General features: G+C 40.4%; 1 protein-coding gene, 1 long non-coding RNA gene and 1 pseudogene across 3 annotated transcripts; all 3 read left to right on the top strand.

The window, feature by feature from the left end:
- The first annotated feature begins 927 nt into the window (after window positions 1-927).
- On the top strand, window positions 928-4,908 carry LOC112234302 (stathmin). 2 transcript variants are annotated; one of them, XM_024402371.2, is made up of 5 exons: window positions 928-1,404; window positions 3,020-3,063; window positions 3,300-3,466; window positions 4,137-4,328; window positions 4,525-4,908. In XM_024402371.2, exons 2-5 carry the CDS (start codon window positions 3,048-3,050, stop codon window positions 4,582-4,584), a joined length of 435 nt encoding a protein of 144 aa, XP_024258139.1. In that variant the 5' UTR covers window positions 928-1,404; window positions 3,020-3,047; the 3' UTR covers window positions 4,585-4,908. The 2 variants fall into 2 exon arrangements, with proteins under 2 accessions (XP_024258139.1, XP_024258145.1); XM_024402377.2 differs by lacking the exon at window positions 928-1,404 and adding an exon at window positions 1,611-1,896.
- A 2,882-nt stretch (window positions 4,909-7,790) lies between these two features.
- On the top strand, window positions 7,791-11,114 carry LOC121844274. The gene is made up of 2 exons (XR_006081932.1): window positions 7,791-7,942; window positions 10,887-11,114. It is a non-coding gene; the product is annotated as an uncharacterized LOC121844274 (long non-coding RNA).
- Window positions 11,115-12,856: 1,742 nt separating this feature from the next.
- On the top strand, window positions 12,857-14,145 carry LOC112224021 (annotated as a pseudogene).
- The last annotated feature ends 5,583 nt before the right edge of the window (window positions 14,146-19,728 follow it).

The following is a 19,728-nucleotide window of genomic DNA, read 5'->3' as shown; positions in this document are numbered from 1 at the left end:
TTTCTGGGCCAGGCCTCCCTTATACTGCAGTACCGAAGCAAAATTGCAGGAGCAGTCAAAACTGTGCTTCTTGACTGGAACCCTAGCCCCTTGTGTCTGCCTGGTCTCTCACAAGCGTTCCAGGAAGTCTAGCAATGTTTGCACCAGTGGGTTTAGAAGACTGAGGGATAGGTTTAGAAAGCCAGCTAGAGTAACTATTTATGTTGATGATGGTAGGCTACTGTATCCATCCTGGGAACCCTGTCTCATGCTTTTGATTTCATGCCAGCTGAGAACATCGATTCATTAGGGTTCGTTCGTAAATGCATTTCTATGGGGTCAATTTCACGCCATATGTATTGAATTCAAAATAAAATAAATTGTGAACATGAAATATAAAGTTGAGTGTAAAGATTATATTTTCGAGGACGGGTGAAATAATGGATGTTGAAATCAAAAACCAAACAATTGAAAGCAAAATGAATAGAATTGTAAACAAAAATAAGACATCAAAAGCAAAACCCCCAAAACTTGTAAGCAAATCATTTTAAAGCGAGAGCAAAACTCTATGACAAGTGATTAAAAATTATACTTGAAAACGAATGCAAAAATAATTTTCGGTTAAACATTCCCAGCAACCAATCCTATTGAATACACTTTGCCTGTGCTCTTGCCTGCATGTACTAGCTTTTGGTTACGCTACTCGTATCTTTACTTTCGAAGTCTGTTTCTTTGCTTTGCTTTCACTGCCAGTCTTTTCAATTGCGTGTTTTGGCATTATTTTTCCGAAAAGGGCGGGGTTTAGGGGGAGGCGCAGACAATGAGTCTCCATTGGTTCGCTAGTTTTGGAGTGACTGTTCGTCTTAACCCAATCAATGAACATGATAGACAGGCTTTTTTCTATTGCCTACTTAACTAGACGGTCTGTCACCACTACGAGCCAACCCCCCCGCCCAAGCTAACTGGCTAAAGTTGCCTGGCTTGCTTGTTACTTCCAGACACAAATGAGAGAATACCTCAACTCTGAACATTTTACTCGCCCTGGCGGAGCTAGTTAGGCTGTGTTCATGCTATCTAGAGCGTTAGTGACTAACTGTGCTGCTAGCAACAATTGAATTCCATTTTCTGCCAACCTTTAGTGACACCTGTCATATTCAACGGTGTTGCGCGTTCGTAAATTCATCAGTTACTCTGTGCTCTGGTACACTCAAACGTGAGCGGTTTGGAAATCGGAGTAGACCGCCAAAAGTAATCTACGAATGCACGCTAAATCGACATTATTGATTGGACGATTAGGACCAATGGGAGTAGAGAACGAGATGTGACGAGTTAACTTTAGTGCTTCGATCCTTATTGTTGTTGCGGAACGGTGCTGAGGCAGGCAGTGAAGAAGGCGCGACCACACCACCTTTTCAGCATTTGAAGGTAGGTTTAAAAATGCTTTTAACGGTAATAATTGGAGATATATTGATGGCAATCATTACGCTTTCAGTGATATTTGTCCTTTTTGGGGTAAGTAACTTCGTTGTCATTACAAATGTATGGCAATTGAGCATCCTATAATGTAAGCTAGCTGCCTTGAACATAGTTAATAGCTGTTCAGATGGTTAACGTTAGCCAGCGACGCAGCGCATGACTCTGGGGATGGAGACTAGGTGGGAGTGATCACACTGTGCCTCGGTCTGCGCTTTTTCTCAATTCCTATGTCGTCAATCGACGATTAAACATTGACTTTCGACAACCACTATGGACAAATTGCTGTGCTTTAACTTACATGTGAAGAGGGGTTTCAGTCTGCAGTAGCTAGCTAGCTAATATATTCAGGTTGTCTGCCAGTGTCTGTGCCCCTGCTGAGCTGACAGTGTAGCCGAGTCCATTGTCTCCTCAGCACCAGTTTGCTATTCGTGCAATTTGCAGGTGGGTTGAGATGGATATCATTGTCGGTGGTATTTGTCTAGCTATGTAAAGTCAATGTGTGATATTGTAAAATCTTAAATAATGTAATTGATTCATAATTGTGTTTTTAGTTTTTATGAAATTGAAATCTGCCATGCTGTCATCGACATGAATAGATTACTGTTGGTCGTTTGTAATTCAGTCTTTGTTAGTGTTGGTGTCTTGTTTTGAAGCTGGTCTTAGTGTAGGAACGCCTCTGCCTTTAGCTAGGAATAGGCTTTAACTCAATAAATGCAATGATTGAATTTGAATGTTCTCCAATCTGACTGTCAATTCAGACCACACCTAGCTAGCTAAGTTCATATTGTTCTCTGACCTGTATTTCCAATGGTGCTCCCTTTATTGTCTTCGTGCAATAATCAAATCCAATTCCGGGAAAGAAAACGTTCTCTGCTGACATATTACCATGACAATGGCAAGGTAGAATAAATTCTAATTTAGTAACTTAATTTATGCTCTGGTATTTGTTCCTGATAAACAAGGATGGGAAGGGCTTCATGTCCACACCCTTTTTGTCTCCATTGAAATGTTTTTATTTTTATTTTTTTTAACCTTTTATTTTACTAGGCAAGTCAGTTAAGAACAAATGCTTATTTTCAATGACTGCCTAGGAACAGTGGGTTAACTGCCTGTTCAGGGGCAGAACGACAGATTTGTACCTTGTCAGCTCGGGGATTCGAACTTGCAACCTTTCGGTTACTAGTCCAACGCTCTAACCACTAGGCTACCCTGCCGCCCCAAAACCGAAAAACTATTTTAAACATTTGCCAGCTGTTGTTTTGAACAGGTGCAGTAAGGGTACTGTGAAATCTATTCTCAATCATTTGCTGTATCGCTAATATTCATGCTACATGTCTAAACATGAATACAAGTGATCCATCTCCAACGGTCATCTTATAGACAGCAATACCCCCAATTGAATTCTTACTAGGCACATATGGCTCTCCACCTTCAGAATCAATAGTTGTCATTGCTTGTATCAATCCGTGTTTCTGTTCATTCCTGATTAGTGCATGGATGCATCTTTTGATGTATTGTCTTTCTGTCATTAAACCTATGGCTTTGTCTGTATTTTTCCTCCCAGGCAGAGCAACCCTCAGTACTCTGCTGAAATGGCGTCCTCTGGAGGTAAGTGTTAACATGATAGGCCTTTATTACACTATTACAATGAGCCCAAACATATTGGGACAGTTACACCTTTTTTGTTGTTTAGTGCCCAATATAAATTAATGGTAAATAATGTCTTGTGTCATTTTGGAGTCACTTTTATGCAATTAGCTTCACTATCATATTGTTTAGGTGCTATGCTATTATCAGTTTGATACCTACTTGTATCAACATTGATGGATTCCCTATTTTCACAGAGATCCTGGTCAAGGAGTTGGACAAGCGTGCTTCAGGTCAAGCGTTTGAGGTAATCTTGGCCCCCGATGCCAAGGGTGAAATCCCACTACCTCCCCCAAAGGAGAAGAAGGAGATGTCCCTAGAGGAAATCCAGAAGAAACTGGAGGCTGCAGAGGAGAGACGCAAGGTACCTACAGTCAGATATACACAAATAAGTATCAGGAAATGGAGCCGCTGTTGCAGGAATTAAATTCCTCTGTTTTAATACCCAATTAAAATTAAACACTCTGTCAATTCATAAGAATTTGTATGACTCTTATTTTGTATAAAATGGACAGAGCCCAGTCTTAAAGTCAACCAGCAGCGTTTATTCACGAGAGTACTGCTCATGATACATTTTGCAACAGATTATAAACTGAAAATGACATCAGCTTTTTCTAAATGTTCCGTCTCTTCTTGACACTGGTAGAAAGGCTGTATAGTTCTCAAGCCTTCCCACATCAGTCTAGAGCCAAGTCCAGCCTGTGTAGATAAGCATTCTAGCCAGTCTGGAGATATAGTTAATTTATTTCTACCAAGGAACAGACAGTCATTGTTCTAATTCTTGATTATATTTACACACATTATATTCAGTACTAGGATTAAAAGAAAATTCATACATATACAGTAACATAATAGTATTCTGATTAGTCAGTCCTGATTGAAATGTACACATAATTAGTCATTATTGATAAAAATTCCCTTAACAGCCGCATCCACCTTACAGGTTTAGTTCATTTATATTTTATTATTTTCTAGCTCAGGTTTGGTCCCACTAGCCTACTTCCTGTGTGACTTTGATTTTCTAATTTGATCAGAGTCATGAAGCAGAAGTGCTGAAGCACTTAGCTGAGAAGAGAGAGCATGAGAAGGAAGTTCTGAAGAAAGCCATGGAGGAGAACAACAACTTCAGTAAGACAGCAGAGGAGAAGCTCAATCAGAAGATGGAAGCCAACAAAGAGAATCGCACGGCACGAATGGCAGCTCTCAATGAGAAATTCAAAGAGAAGGTTGGCCTCACTGCTCAGCCTGCCATTTTTGCCTGACATCTTGATGTAATTTTCTGCAATTCTGAACTTGAGAGAATTTCAAATTGAAAGGCACAGGTTATGGAAATGGGATGTTGGTTGAAATGCCATGCACACTGTTCAAAGTTATACTATCAGTTGAACTAATGTGATTTATGTTTTTTTAAATTCATTTTAGGATAAGAAGCTTGAGGAGGTACGAAAGGCCAAGGAAACAAAACCAGAGGGGGAGAACTGATTTTCTTTTGTAATAATAAAAAAAAACATATCTTTTTGTTCTGTTCATTGACAGTGTTATAGTTTTGTTCACCTTGTTAGGATTAGTTAGGCTGTCCATTGTTGCTTTTGTTGTGGATGTGTAAGTATTTCTTCCCCCACCTCCAGTAGATTTGTGTATTGTAGCTTATGACCTTTGAAATAAGCAGTGTTTTTACCTATAAGGAAGCATGCCACTGTTAGACATTGGTCCTTAACATTGTGAATTGCGTAATGTAAGTAAATCCTTGTACCTTGTAAAACTGCGGTTATCTGAGCTTAATAAAGTTGCAATTGTTCTTCAAAACCTCTAAAAGTCTTAGCTTAGTACCCTACCCACCACAATGGCTAACATATTAAATTGTTTTAAAGATGGTCATACCATGGATCATTTAGCTATTTGGATTTTTTTAATTTAATATTTAATTTGTCCTTTACTACTATAGTCTATAGAAACACTTTGAATAACACATTCATACATGGTATGGTTTACATTCAGAAGAGTCCCGTGACGAGTCCAGTGGGGGGCGTAGAGCAAAATTGGGAACACCATCGTGTACGTGAGAGTCTACCATTTCCATAGAGTGATCATAATAGTTTGCAGACGCTACATACGTTTTTGTGAGAAGACGATTTTCGGGATGTCTCATGGTCTGACGAACACTAGCTCCTCCACCGCAGGTGCGGAAGGCCTACATATCAAATCAAATTTATTTATATAGCCCTTCGTACATCAGCTGATATCTCAAAGTGCTGTACAGAAACCCAGCCTAAAACCCCAAACAGCAAGCAATGCAGGTGTAGAAGCACGGGGGATATCAGTCTATACATACAGGGGGATGCGGTGAATATTAACGCAGCCCATGCAAAAAACAACTGATCTCTATCTTAAATTGACGGATTTTGATGGGGATTTTTATATTATGTTACTTAGATTGACCCACGGATGCGTCAATGGACTCCTTAAGGATTATTAATGGTCTTAATTTGTGGCTTTTGGGTTGCAGACTCAGTTACCTACACCTTCTGTATTGGTGCACAACTAGACTACACTAGTATTTCCATTTTGGTAATTCATATTTCGTCATGCAAATTTGATAGTCATTTTCAAATGGATCCCACAGCATAGTAGATGTAGCATTGTGGATGAATAGTATCACCCTCAGTATTTCAATGATGTTATCTTCATATTTTACCTAAAGATTGGATAGAGCTAATTGCCATGTTTGTTTACTTGTTATCATAATTTATTATTTTGATTTTCCTTTTATTCAATGCATATATTTTGTGATATAAGGCCTTGATAGTGGTACTGGTAAATATAATGAATTGCTACATTAAAAAAAGGCAAGTCATTCCTTTGACTCTACTGCCACCTAGTGGTAATAGCGCAAAACTATAATGTAGAGCAACAGTAGCTGGAAAATGAAATTTCTCTTTTACACATTTTGGCAGTGTATAGACAGTGTTCTTTGGGCATATGAGTAATATTGTTTTATCATTATAAACAATTAAATGAACATATTGTGTTTTGAATTGTTTCACTGATTAAGTGTACCTACAAATGCCATATTCTATTAGAACCGAGAGGTTTGCAGATCAGGCCTAAAATTTGGTTGAATTAGGTGCTAACGGTTAAAAACCGAGTGCTGGTATGTAGCCTACTGCTGATATGGCCACAGATGGTCCCTCCACAATGCCAGCATGGTGATGAACATCTCTTCAACCTCAGGAGGCTGAATACATTTTATTTAGAGAAGTCTCTGTGGTCAGCCTCCATTCTTGGACATCATGTTCTGGTCTTTTTATAGTTCACCTACCTCACCTCTATAGCACCTCTATATAAGCTATGTCATTCATGTCATGTTAATCATTAATGTTATACTAAGAAGGTATCGGCAGATGTGATAAACAACAGATATTACGGTATAAGTCCTTCCAAGCAACAAAACACATTTTAATATTTGTCCCATCTCATCTGTGCTTCAACAAATATGAAATGACCTGCACTTTGAGCAAGTTCTAAAATAAGCCATACATTTCTAGAGTAATATAAAAAGCAACGATGATGAGGTACTGGACCATTCATCAACAAGGGCCCCCTCCCACGGGAAATGTACATGAAACAAATGTGTGGAAATACAATAATTACACAATTGTAACACATAGATTTTTAATATGCTAAATATGCATTCTACCCTATCTTTGCTTAAACAAACACCCGAAAAGCTAGTTTGGAGTGCATTTTTTGTTCCTAAATACATTTGAAATGTATTGGAAACAGGTTACCAAGTCACATACCAGGCATGGAACATGTTCAAATTGCAAACAGAATGTGTTCATCTTGTGTGACATTTCTGGTCTGGCTCTTGCCTATATTGTTTTAGAGACACCTGTTAAGTCTGAGAAAGATATCCACCGTATGATAGTAGGCTGTGCACATTTATGTGCACTTTATCTAATTGTACAATAACATTTTTGTATTGGGGTCTCAGCAGGCGGTATTGCCAGGGGGAGATAGCTGAGACACCTCTGCGAATTGTATTGAAAGTCTTGGTTGGGTCTGACTGAGTATATACACTGCAAGCCTTTCACAGACACATCCACAGTGTTTCATACAAAGACACATTGTCAATGCTACCCCCAGCGTGGGAGGAGGGAGAATGTGATCCTTTATACCTTTATTTAACTAGGCAAGTCAGTTAAGAACAAATTCCTACTTACAATGACAGCCTAGTAGTAACAGTGCATTCTACCCTATCTGTCATTTGGCTGCCTTGTTCAGGGGCCAAATGACAGATTTTTACCTTATCAGCTCTGGGATTCGATCTAGCAACCTTTTGGTTACTGGCCCAACACTCTAACCTCTAGGCTACCTGCCGACCCGCAGGCAAGGCAGGGCAGGCCAGGCCAGGCCAGGGCAGGGCAGGAACCTCTCCAGTAGACTTTCAAATCAGTAAAACAAGTACATAATTTATGGGGAGTGGGTGTTTCTTCATTTTCAGAGCAGACACTGCATTTCATTCCCTGACAGTGTGCAGTCAAATAAGATCTACGCTATTGGTGAGAATCTAGTGAAAAGACAGGAACCTACACCATATCTGACCGCTGATTGGTTAGAACATCTGCTCGTCAAAGCCTCGTGGCGCTTTGACGACGGATAGCGTCTTGTTAAAATAAATATATATATCAAGCCGACAGGCGCTCCACCCGCACAAGAATAATCCAACTTTAGTAATTTTATTGATGAAACAATGTTATTCATATTTGATGTATTAATGAATAATCCAAAGGATTCACTATTCAAGGTTTTGCACTGATACTGCGTTTGCCTTTTTCAGGTAGGTTTATTTCTTATTTCTTTATTTCTTATGGTTTTCAGCACTGATGGCCACACCAGAACATGGTCGCATAAAATGTCAATGTGCATGCCGATAGACCATTTTAATCATGTGCATTTGTATAGAAGGCTCTGTTTTAGTAAATGTCGTATAACATGTAATAGAGCAGCTGTTAGCATGGGAAATTGAAGCCTATTTCACATGCAGTTTACCCATCCCTGATCACGTGTCGGCTTAATTCGAATGTCTTTTTCCATAAATACCGAATTTGTGTTTATATGTCGATAATTAGGATAACATATTGATCAGCCGTTTCCATGCAATTATCGATTGTTAGCTAGTAGGCTAAAATAGGCCTCACTGTTGGATGCCTTGACTAAATAATTGACATTAGAATATCGTTCCACAGTCTCAAAGCTTCTGGATTCGTTTATACTCGAGCAATTCTTCACCTATGAATATTTTAAAGACAGCTATGCATGCAACCAATGTAAAAATCGGAGGGTGGAGACCGGCAGGATGGGGAATATGTCACATGATTCTCTTCCCATTCAACGATCGCTCTATGATACAATTTTTGCTTAGCACTCAATCATTTACGTGGCCCCCTCTTCTTGTCCCCTTACCTTTTTCAACTCTGACATGGCCATGGGAGGAGTGCACAAGTGGAATACAATTCTCAGTAGCATAGGCATTCTTTCGCTTGCCCTGCGTTTTTAAATAAATGCAAATTAAGTAGCAATTGGGAGTTTGAGGAAGCTGTTTAATTTACTGAAGACTATTAATATGCACCCCGTGTGTAGGCCTAGGCTCCAGAATTTACATCTTTGTGCTGCTGACAATGCAAATATACATTAGTAGCCTTATACTTTTTTGTAAGATTTTATTTTAGACAATAGACATAGACAAAAGACAATAGACAACTTAACATTTCAGAAATAGATCCACTAAACTAGACATTACATTGGCTGGGACTTAATGCCCAACCTTCAACATAAAGAAAAATGACAAAAAACACCAACTCAGACATACAGTACCAATCAAAAGTTTGGACAGACCTACTCATTGAAGGGTTTTTCTTTATTTAGACTATTTTTTACATTGTAGAATAATAGTGAAGACATTAAAACTATGAAATAACTCATATGGAATCATGTAGTTAACAAAAAAGTGTTTTTATATTTTATATTCTTCTAAGTAGCCACCCTTTGCCTTGATGACAGTTTTACACACTCTTGGTATTCTCTCAACTAGCTTCATGATGTAGTTAGCTGGAATGCATTTCCAACAGTCTTGAATGAGTTCCAACATATGCTCAGCACTTGTTGGCTGCTTTTCCTTCACTCTGCAGTCCAACGCATCCCAAACCATCTCAAATGAGTTGGGGTCGGGTGATTGTGGAGGCCAGGTTATCTGATACAGCACTCCATCACTCTCCATATTGGTAAAATAGCCCTTACTGTTACGGTTGTTTAGAGATGGAGACCAAGGCGCAGGGTGGTAAGCGTACTTCTTTCTTTTATTGATGACACCAAAAAAGAAAAAAAAGATAAACGAACGTAATGCTGGAAGTGTTGTAGTGCTGGAAAGCAACAGTACATAAACAAGATCCCACAAACGCAGGTGGAAAACAGGCTGACTGACTATGATCCCCAATCAGAGACAACGATAGACAGCAAAGAAATAGTACACATAGATTTTCCCACCCAAGTCGCACCCTGACCTAACCAAATAGAGAATAAAAAAGGCTCTCTAAGGTCAGGGCGTGACACTTACATAGTCTGGAGGTGTGTTTTGGGCCATTGTCCTGTTGAAAAATAAATGATAGTGGGACTAAGTGCAAACCAGATGGGATGGCGTAACCCTGCAGAATGCTGTAGTAGCCATGCTGGTTAAGTGTGCCTTGAATTCTAAATAAATTACAGACAGTGTCACCAGCAAAGCACCCCCACACCATCACACCTCCTCCATGCTTCACGGTGGGAACCTTCATCCGTTCACCTACTGTGTGTCTCACAAAGATACGGAGGTTGGAACCAGAAATCTCAAATTAGGACTCATCAGACCGAAGGACAGATTTCCACCGGTCTAATGTCCATTGCTCGTGTTTCTTGGCCCAAGCAATTCTCTTTTTCTTATTGGTGTCATTTTAGCAGTGGTTTCTTTGCAGCAATTTGACCATGAAGGCCTGATTCACGCAGTCGCCTCTGAATAGTTGATGTTGAGATGTATCTGCTACTTGAACTCTTGAAGCATTTTTACAGGCTGCAATCTGAGGTGCAGGTAATTGCCGATTTCGGAGGCTGGTAACTCTAATGAACTTATCCTCTGCAGCATAGGTAACTCTGGGTCTTCCGTTCCTGTGGAGGTCCTCATGAGAGCCAATTTCATCATATCGGTTTTTGCGACTGCACTTGAAGAGAACGTTTTTGAAATGTTCCGTATTGACTGACCTTCGTTTCTTAAAGTATTGATGGACTGTCATTTCTCTTTTCTTATTTGAACTGCCATATTATGGACTTGGTCTTTTACCAAATAGTGCTATTTCTTTATTCCAAGCCTACCTTGTCACAACACAACTGATCGGCTCAAACACATTAAGAAGGAAATAAATTCAAGAAATTAACAAGGCACACCTTTTAATTGAAATGCATTCCAGGCGACTACCTCATGAAGCTTGTTGAGAGAATGCCACGAGTGTGCAAAGTTGTAAAGCTTTTGTCATTAAGGCAAAAGGTGGCTACTTTGAAGAATCTCAAATATAAAATATTGTCACACCCTGATCTGTTTCACCTGTCTTTGTGCTTGTCACCACCCCCCTCCGGGTGTCTACAATCTTCCCCATTATCCCCAGGGTATTTATACCTGTGTTCTCTGTTTGTCTGTTGCCAATTTGTTTTGTGAAACCTACCAGTGTTTTTCCCCTTTCTCCTGTCTGTTCTAGTTCCTGTTTTCTAGTTTTTCCCGGTTTTGACCATTCTGCCTGCCCTGACCATGAGACTGCCTGCTGTTCTGTACCTTGCCACACCACACTGGAATATTGACCCCTGCCTACTGTGACCCTGAGACTGCCTGCCGTTCTGGACCTTTTGTACCCTATTTGGATTACTGACCTCTGCCTACCTGTCATTTTGCCTGCCCCTGTACTAGTAATAAACGTTTGTTACTTTGACACTGTCTGCATCTGGGTCTTACCTAAAACGTGAAACATATGTTTTGATTTGTTAAACCATTTTTGTTTACTACATGATTCCATGTGTTATTTCATAGTTTTGATGTCTTCACTATTATTCTACAATGTAGAAAATGGTAAAAATAAAGAAAAACCCTTGAATGAGTAGGTGTGTTCAAACTTTTGCTTGGTACTGTACTTAGATTTCAACAAACATTAATGACATCATACTTGCTCAAACTCAAACTGTTCCTACAGTTTCCATACCCATCTTTGTTTGTTCTCAACATACTTTCTTATTTGTCATCATTTTGGTATTTCTAGGGCTTGTAATACTTTATGCCATATGGCTTCAAATTGTTGTATTTTATTTCTATCATTAGGCCACATTTTTTCAACATTTTAAGAATAATGCATTTGATTAATCTATTGATGGAAGACCATTTGATTTCCAGTTTTTAAGTATTTTTTCCCCCTCAAAATTATTGACGAGAAAATAATGATCCAACCCATCGGATATCTCACTTCACCCTCATATACCATGTCTTGAAATATGTTAGATAGATGGATTAAAATTAAACTTACATTGTAAAACTTCTGATAGCCAACTTTCTAACTCCTCCCATATCTTTTGTACTTCATAGCACTCCCAGAAGGCATGAATTATTGAGTAATTGTCACGTTCTGACCTTTATTTCCTGTGTTTTGTATTTAGTTAGTATGGTCAGGGCGTGAGTTGGGTGGGCAGTCTATGTGTGATTTTCTATGATTTGGGGTTTTCTATGTTTCGGCCTAGTATGGTTCTCAATCAGAGGCAGGTGTCATTAGTTGTCTCTGATTGAGAATCATACTTAGGTAGCCTGGGTTTCACTGTGTGTTTGTGGGTGATTGTTCCTGTCTCTGTCTTTGCACCAGATAGGACTGTTTAGGGTTTCACACGTTCCATGTTTATTGTTTTGTAGTGTTCATGTGTACATTTACATATTAAAAGAACCATGGACACTTACCACGCCGCATATTGGTCCTCTGATCCGTTTCGCCTCTCCTCTTCGGAAGAAGAGGAGGAAATCCTTGACAGTAATTGTTTGTTTTACATTTAAGACATGACTCTACCATTGTGCTGTAGAATTTGTGTATTTTGTCTCTTGTATACTACGTTCTATGTATTAGTTTAAACTTGATTAAGCGTAGATTTTTGGAATCTGTCATTTTGTTATTTATGTTCCAACACTTCCATCTTATGCCAATATCAGTTATTTGTATGTCTTGGTTCCAATATTTTATATATTTTTTCAAAGGGATTGTCAGTTGGATAGGCTCTCTGCAAGGTTTTGAAGGCTATATCTTACCTATCATATGAGTATCCTTTTCTGACTCAAATAGGATATCCTCAACATTGCTTTGATGTCCAAAATAATTCAGATCGAAAGTACGTCATATAAAACTGTTAAATTGCACATATTCGAGAGAATAAAAGTACACTGCTTTGTTTCCGATGTAGACATTATAAAGATATCTGTTAAATGAAATAATCTAAGAAGCTAATCTACCCCTCCACCCATCCCCATTACTAAACCAAAGCCCAAAAATCTAAGCATTGTAATATCATGCAACACACATAGACCTAATGCATATGGATTAGAGTCTAAATCCTCATCAGAAATGATAGCTCATGCCCAGATAGATGTTATTGACTGACTGTGAACTCATTCTCTGCTCTCATCTCACGTGTCTAGTTTGCCATGGCGACTGTGGTGATGGAGCAGATTGGTCGCCTGTTCATCAATGCTCAACCGTTGCGTCAGATTTCTCAGCTGCTCGAGTCGGCCTTCCCTACTCTGCCCTGCACCGTGAAGGCCCATGACGTGCCCTGGGTGTTCCGTGAGCCTCACATCATTGGAGGCTACAGGCAGCCGGACCACAGCTGGCGCTACTACTTCCTCACCCTCTTCCAGAGGCACAACGAGGCACTCAACGTTTGGACCCACCTGCTGGCCGCCTTCATCATCCTGGTCAAGTGCCAGGAGCTGTCCGAGACAGTGGATTTCCACCGTGACCCCCACGCCCAGCCCGTTTATCGTCCTCCTCTCAGCCTTCACCTACTTGTTGTTCAGTGCCCTGGCCCACCTGCTCAACGCCAAGTCCAAGCTCTCCCACTACACCTACTTCCTGGACTATGTGGGCGTGGCCATCTACCAGTATGGCAGCGCCCTTGCCCACTTTTACTACGCCATCGAGGAGGGCTGGCACGCCCGGGTGCGAGGGATCTTCCTGCCCACCGCAGCGTTCCTGGCCTGGTTCTCGTGCTTTGGCTGCTGCTATGGCAAGTATGCCAGCCCGAGGCTGCCCAAGTTTGCCCTCCAGGTGGTTCCCTCAGGCCTGGCCTACTGCCTGGACATCAGCCCAGTGCTGCACCGCATCTACAGCTGCCACCAGCAGGAGGGGGCTGCTCCAACCAGGCTGTGGCTTACCACCGCTACCAGGTACTCTTTTTCCTGGTGAGCACCTACTTCTTTGCCTGTCCCCACCCAGAGTGCTGGCTGCCCGGGCGATGTGACTTCATTGGCCAGGGCCACCAGAACTTCCACATGTTCCTGGTGCTGTGCACCCTGGTGCAGATCGAGGCAACACGCATAGACTACATTGAGCGGAGGCCCCTCTACGAGCGTCTCCACGGCAACCTGGCCCACGACACAGTGGCGCTCTCACTGCCTTCTACGTGCGGAAACGTGTGCAGGCGCAAATGCTTGAGAAAGTGGAGTAGGAGCTGTCAGGACAGAGGGATAAATTAGGATAAAGGGAGAAAGACTTTAATTTGATTTTCACTGGAAAGCTAAAAAGACAAGAGATTAAACAAATCAGACTGTTCATTTTGTAAAAAGATGACCTGCTGGTTTTTTTTTTCAGTTATTTTTTTGTGGCCTGCCAAATGACATTTTAAACTGGCAACATAGACTTTGTCTTGCGATGTTGACCTTCCATGAAGACAGAGAAACCTGGTAGTTTCTGTCTGTCACAGCACAAGCAGTACCTGTAACACTTCAAATAACATTGTTTCACTTCACATAAATGGGAAAATGAAGGTTGGAATTGAGACTTTTTTATTGTGTTGATTTTACTCTTAATTTTCCACTCTCTACTGTGAGATCACATGTCATGGCCTAACTGAATAGTCAGAATTACTTTTTGACTATATACAGTATTTACTGACCAACTCCAAGCATGACACAAACCATCTCAATAGAGGTATGCAGGAAAGAATGGAAAGTATACCCACAAGTGCATAATAAATAAATAATTATAATAATAATTGAATAAGAAGAATTTCTCACCAGCTTTTATTTCTTAAAAATACAATGTGAGTTTCAAAGTGATTTGACTCCCAAGTCAAATGTTAGTGCTTAACAAAGACCGGTATTATTATTATTTTTATTCCTTGGTCATCCCATGATATTCCAGTGAGCTGCAGTCAACACTGCCAAATGACTCATTCTCTGTGTTTTATCTACCATTTTCTCTGCCCATTTTCTCCAAAGCTATGCTTTCTAAGTGATTGAGAGATGCCTTTACGGGCTGTCAGATATAATAGACCGGCAGTTAGACTTGGCTAGGGGCATAGAGCACACAATTTGCAAACCAAACCGAACATTTCTCCTCTAAGATACATAAATTGGTCATTTTACTAACATGCGGATTGATCATGTCAAAGAACAAAGCTGGCACTCTTAGGATAGTTGGCGTAAGAAATGGATGGAATTATGTGCCCAAGATTACAATGATGTCTCTTTGTCGTTGTGATAATATTCCTTTTGTATTCAAAGGGCTGGAACTTCAGCTTTTGCTTTTTCACACCCGATGATGTCAATGCCTTTGTGTGTATTGTTCAGTCTTTTCATGGACTTGACTTTACTCACAAAAGGTCTGTCTGAGTACTGAGTATGGTGACTTACTGTTTGTATATTTGTATATGTATGGTTGGGTATGTATGTGCGTTGAAGCGTGTCTTTTTGCGTGTATATATGTTTGTGTGTGAATCAGATGTGAATGTGTTTGAAAGTCTGTCTTTGCACTGCTTTCTTATATTTGAGACCCTCCTCAAGAACATTGTAGTCCTTTAACATCCTCTCAAGTCCCTTAGGGTGACATTTTAAGTCTGTCACACAGCAGTGAAAGGTGAACAAATGACTCATAATAGAGCTGGATTTATTTTAAAAAACAATTTTTATGATGTCCATGAAACTGTGGCAATAATATATTTAAATCTAAAGTAAACAATGCATTTATTACACAGGTATTCAAATCAGGACCTGAAGACAATAATTCCAATCTCAATTTGAATGAAATGCCATTTCAAATGTTAATTTTAGATGAATAAGATAATGTTGCCCTAGTGTTCTGTTGTGAGATGCCTCCTAAAATGTATGTCATTTTATATGTGCTGATCAGATGGAGGTTTGAGGTGGCATTGAACTTTACAGACCTGAGAGCACTGACGGGTATGGGTTCTGCCAATGTCACTGATGTCAACTACATAGCTTAGACTAATATCTAACAGGTGACGAAAAGGTTAAATCATGACTGACTTACAGGTAACTGCCAAAAGAAAGGAAACACTTAAGGAAATGAGGGATACAAAGTATATTGAAAGCAGGTGCTTCCACACAGATGTGATCCTGAGTTAATTAAGCAATTAACATCCCATCATGCTTAGGATCATGTATGAAAATGCCCAGTTGCCCATTATTTTGGCTACCATGGCTAGAAGAAGAGAACTCAGTGACTATGAAAGAGGGGTCTCAAAGGAGCATAGGGGGTTTAAAGTGTGTGTCTCAGTCACCAGATCCCAACCCAATTGAACACTTATGGGAGATTCTGGAGTGGCGCCTGAAACAGCGTTTTCCACCACCATCAACAAAACACCAAATTATGGAATTTCTCATGGCGTCGCATCCCTCATATAGAGTTCCAGATACTTGTAGAATTTAAGCCAAGGAGCATTGATGCTGTTCTGGTGGCTCGTGCTGACCCAACATCCAATTAAGAAACTTTATGTTGGCGTACCTTTATTTTGGCAGTTACCTGAATTTGAATTGTTATGGTTTCACTGATAAAGTGGTTGCAATGCTTCTACACCTGCATTGCTTGCTGTTTGGGGTTTTAGGCTGGGTTTCTGTACAGCACTTTGTGACATCAGCTGATGTAAGAAGGGCTTTATAAATACATTTGATTGATTGATTGCAATGACTACAATACAATGATTGTGACCCCTAGTGTCCAAACTACCACTGTAAGCGTCATTCCTAACACAAACCAACTCTGAGTCATATAACTGTTAACCTTGATACTACTGACTCTCACTGTCCTGCACGGAACCTAATTCTAACCACTGTATCCAGTTCTACCCAGCATTGCAGGTTACCGTTTTTTTGTCAGGAATCTTGTTCTGGAGGCAGCTCTGCAGGGTGGTCACTAGCTGGCACAGCCACAAAGTCATTCAATTCGATTTTAACCTTAACCACACTGCATACCCCAGAGGTGGCACCACAGGTACCAGAGTGGTGTGACAGAAAAATAATTCTGGGGCCCGTAGTTTTTCCTGATCTTATAACCTAACCAGTTAAAACTCATTACTTTATACAGTATGACGTGATTAATCTGTTGTAAAAAGGCTGAATATGGGCTATGATGGGACCAGAGTTGAAAACCATGTCAAACTGCAGCAACCTTATAGTTGTTCATATTACCAGAAAGACTAGGGGGGTTTCCTATAAACAGTCATGGCCAAAAGTTTTGAGAATGACACAAATATAAATTTTCACAAAGTCTGCTGCCTCAGTTTGTATGATGTTAATTTGCTTATACTCCAGAATGTTATCAGATGAATTGCAATTAATTGCTAAGTCCCTCTTTGCCATGCAAATGAACTGAATCCCCCCGAAACATTTCCACTGCATTTCAGTCCTGCCACAAAAGGACCAGCTGACATGTCAGTGATTCTCTCGTTAAACACAGGTGTGAGTGTTGACGAGGACAAGGCTGGAGATCACTCTGTCATGCTGATTGAGTTCGAATAACAGACTGGAAGCTTCAAAAGAAGGGTGGTGCTTGGAAACATTGTTCTTCCTCTGTCAACCATGGTTACCTGCAAGGAAACACGTGTCGTCATCATTGCTTTGCACAAAAAGGGCTTCACAGGCAAGGATATTGCTGCCAAGTAAGATTGTACCTAAATCAAACATTTATCGGATCATCAAGAACTTCAAGGAGAGCGGTTCAATTGTTGTGAAGAAGGCTTCAGGGCGCCCAAGAAAGTCCAGCCAGGACCATCTCCTAAAGTTGATTCAGCTGCGGAATCACGGCACCATCAGTACAGAGCTTGCTCAGGAATGGCAGCAGGCAGGTGTGAGTGCATCTGCACGCACAGTGAGGCAAAGACTTTTGGAGGCCATTTTGGTGTCAAGAAGGGCAGCAAAGAAGCCACTTCTCTCTAGGAAAAACATCAGGGACAGACTGATATTCTGCAAAAGGTAAAGGGATTGGACTGCTGAGGACTGGGTAAAGTCATTTTCTCAGATTAATCTCCTTTCCGATTGTTTGGGGCATCCGGAAAAAAGCTTGTCTGGAGAAGACAAGGTGAGCGCTACCATCAGTCCTGTGTCATGCCAACAGTAAAGCATCCTGAGACCATTCATGTGTGGGATTGCTTCTCAGCCAAGGGAGTGGGCTCACTCACAATTTTGCCTAAGAACACAGCCATGAATAAAGCATGGTACCAACACATCGTCCGAGAGCAACTTCTCCTAACCATCCAGGAACAGTTTTGTGACGAACAATGCCTTTTCCAGCATGATGGAGCACCTTGCCATAAGGCGAAAGTGATGGATGTGGCCCAGAAGTTAATTGACAGCATGCCAGGGCGGATTATAGAGGTCTTGAAAAAGAAGGGTCAACACTGCAAATATTGACTCTGTGCATCAACTTCATGTAGTTGTCAATAAAAGGCTTTGACACTCACGAAATGCTTGTAATTATACTTCAGTATTCCATAGTAACATCTGACAAAAATATCTAAAGATGCTGAAGCAGCAAACTTTGTGAAAATTAATATATGTGTCATTCTCAAAACTTTTGGCCACGACTGTACATACACAGAGAAAGCAACGTTATTGGACAATACAACTCACAGGGCTGAGCTGGTTTTATGCAGGTTTGCTATGTTAAGTCCTGCCCTATGCAACTGTAGGCCTAATTAAACATTTACTCACAGTCTATGCCAGCTATTGTGTTTATTGATTAATTAGCCCTGCATAAATACATCAAACAAATACAATGTACAAAATTACAAAACATATTAAGAAAAACAGACACATTACTCTGAACTGAGCAAAGGGACCAGAACATCTAATTTCAGAGAGCTCTGTAAATTGTTCCACATAAAACACTAGATGCTGTTTTCCATTATGCCCTTAGGTTTATTCCTGGTGATGGTAATGGAACCCTTTTTTAAAAAATCAAAAACTGTGTTGGGCCTTTTTTTTTATGTAAGGAGAGACCAGCATTTTCTTGTGTTTATCTACAAAGCACTCATGCAGAAACTTACAATGTATCTATCATCATTAATTCAATTTAGACGCACAAATGATCAAACCCGGTCTCAGGCTTGGTCTCCATAGAGTTGGGTAAAGCTGCTTTTTTTTGTTTTTGTGCCCTTTAAGTGTAAATGCTGCTGCCTGCATATAGATAACATCCCCATAGTCTAAAATAGACATACAGTTGAAGTCGGAAGTTTACATACAATTTAGCCAAATACATTTAAACTCAGATTTGTACAATTCCTGACATTTAATCCTAGTACGAATTCCCTGTTTTAGGTCAGTGAGGATCACCACTTTATTTTAAGAATGTGAAATGTCAGAATAATAGTAGAGAGAATGATTTATTTCAGCTTTTAATTATTTCATCACATTCCCAGTGGGTCAGTAGCATTGCGTTTAAATTGTTTAACTTGGGTCAAATGTTTCAGTCAGGTGTGTAGGACTCCTTGCTCGCACACGCTTTTTCAGTTTTGCCCACAAATTGTCTATAGGATTGAGGTCAGGGCTTTGTGATGGCCACTCCGATACCTTCACTTTGTTGTCCTTAAGCCATTTTGCCACAACTTTGGAAGTATGCTTGGGGTCATTGTCCATTTGGAAGACCCATTTGTGAGCAAGCTTTAGCTTCCTGACTGATGTCTTGTGATGTTGCTTCAATATATCCACAATTTTACTTCCTCATGATGCCATCTATTTTGTGAAGTGCACCAGTCCCTCCTGCAGCAAAGCACCCCCACAACATGATGCTGCCACCCCCATGCTTCACGGTTGGGATGGTGTTCTTAGGCTTGCAAGCCTCCCGCTTTTTCCTCCAAACATAACGATGGTCATTATGGCCAATCAGACCAGAGGACATATCTCCAAAAAGTATGATATTTGTCCCCATGTGCAGTTGCAAACCGTAGTCTGGCTTTTTTTATGGCAGCTTTGGAGCAGTGGCTTCTTCCTTGCTGAACAGCCTTTCAGGTTATGTCATTATAGGACTTGTTTTACTGTGGATATAGATACTTTTGTACCGG

Source organism: Oncorhynchus tshawytscha, linkage group LG03 (genome assembly GCF_018296145.1).
Source record: "Oncorhynchus tshawytscha isolate Ot180627B linkage group LG03, Otsh_v2.0, whole genome shotgun sequence".
Lineage (NCBI taxonomy): Eukaryota > Metazoa > Chordata > Actinopteri > Salmoniformes > Salmonidae > Oncorhynchus > Oncorhynchus tshawytscha.
The sequence above is the reverse complement of the archived record's forward strand: the minus strand, read 5'-3'. Positions and strand labels throughout refer to the sequence as shown.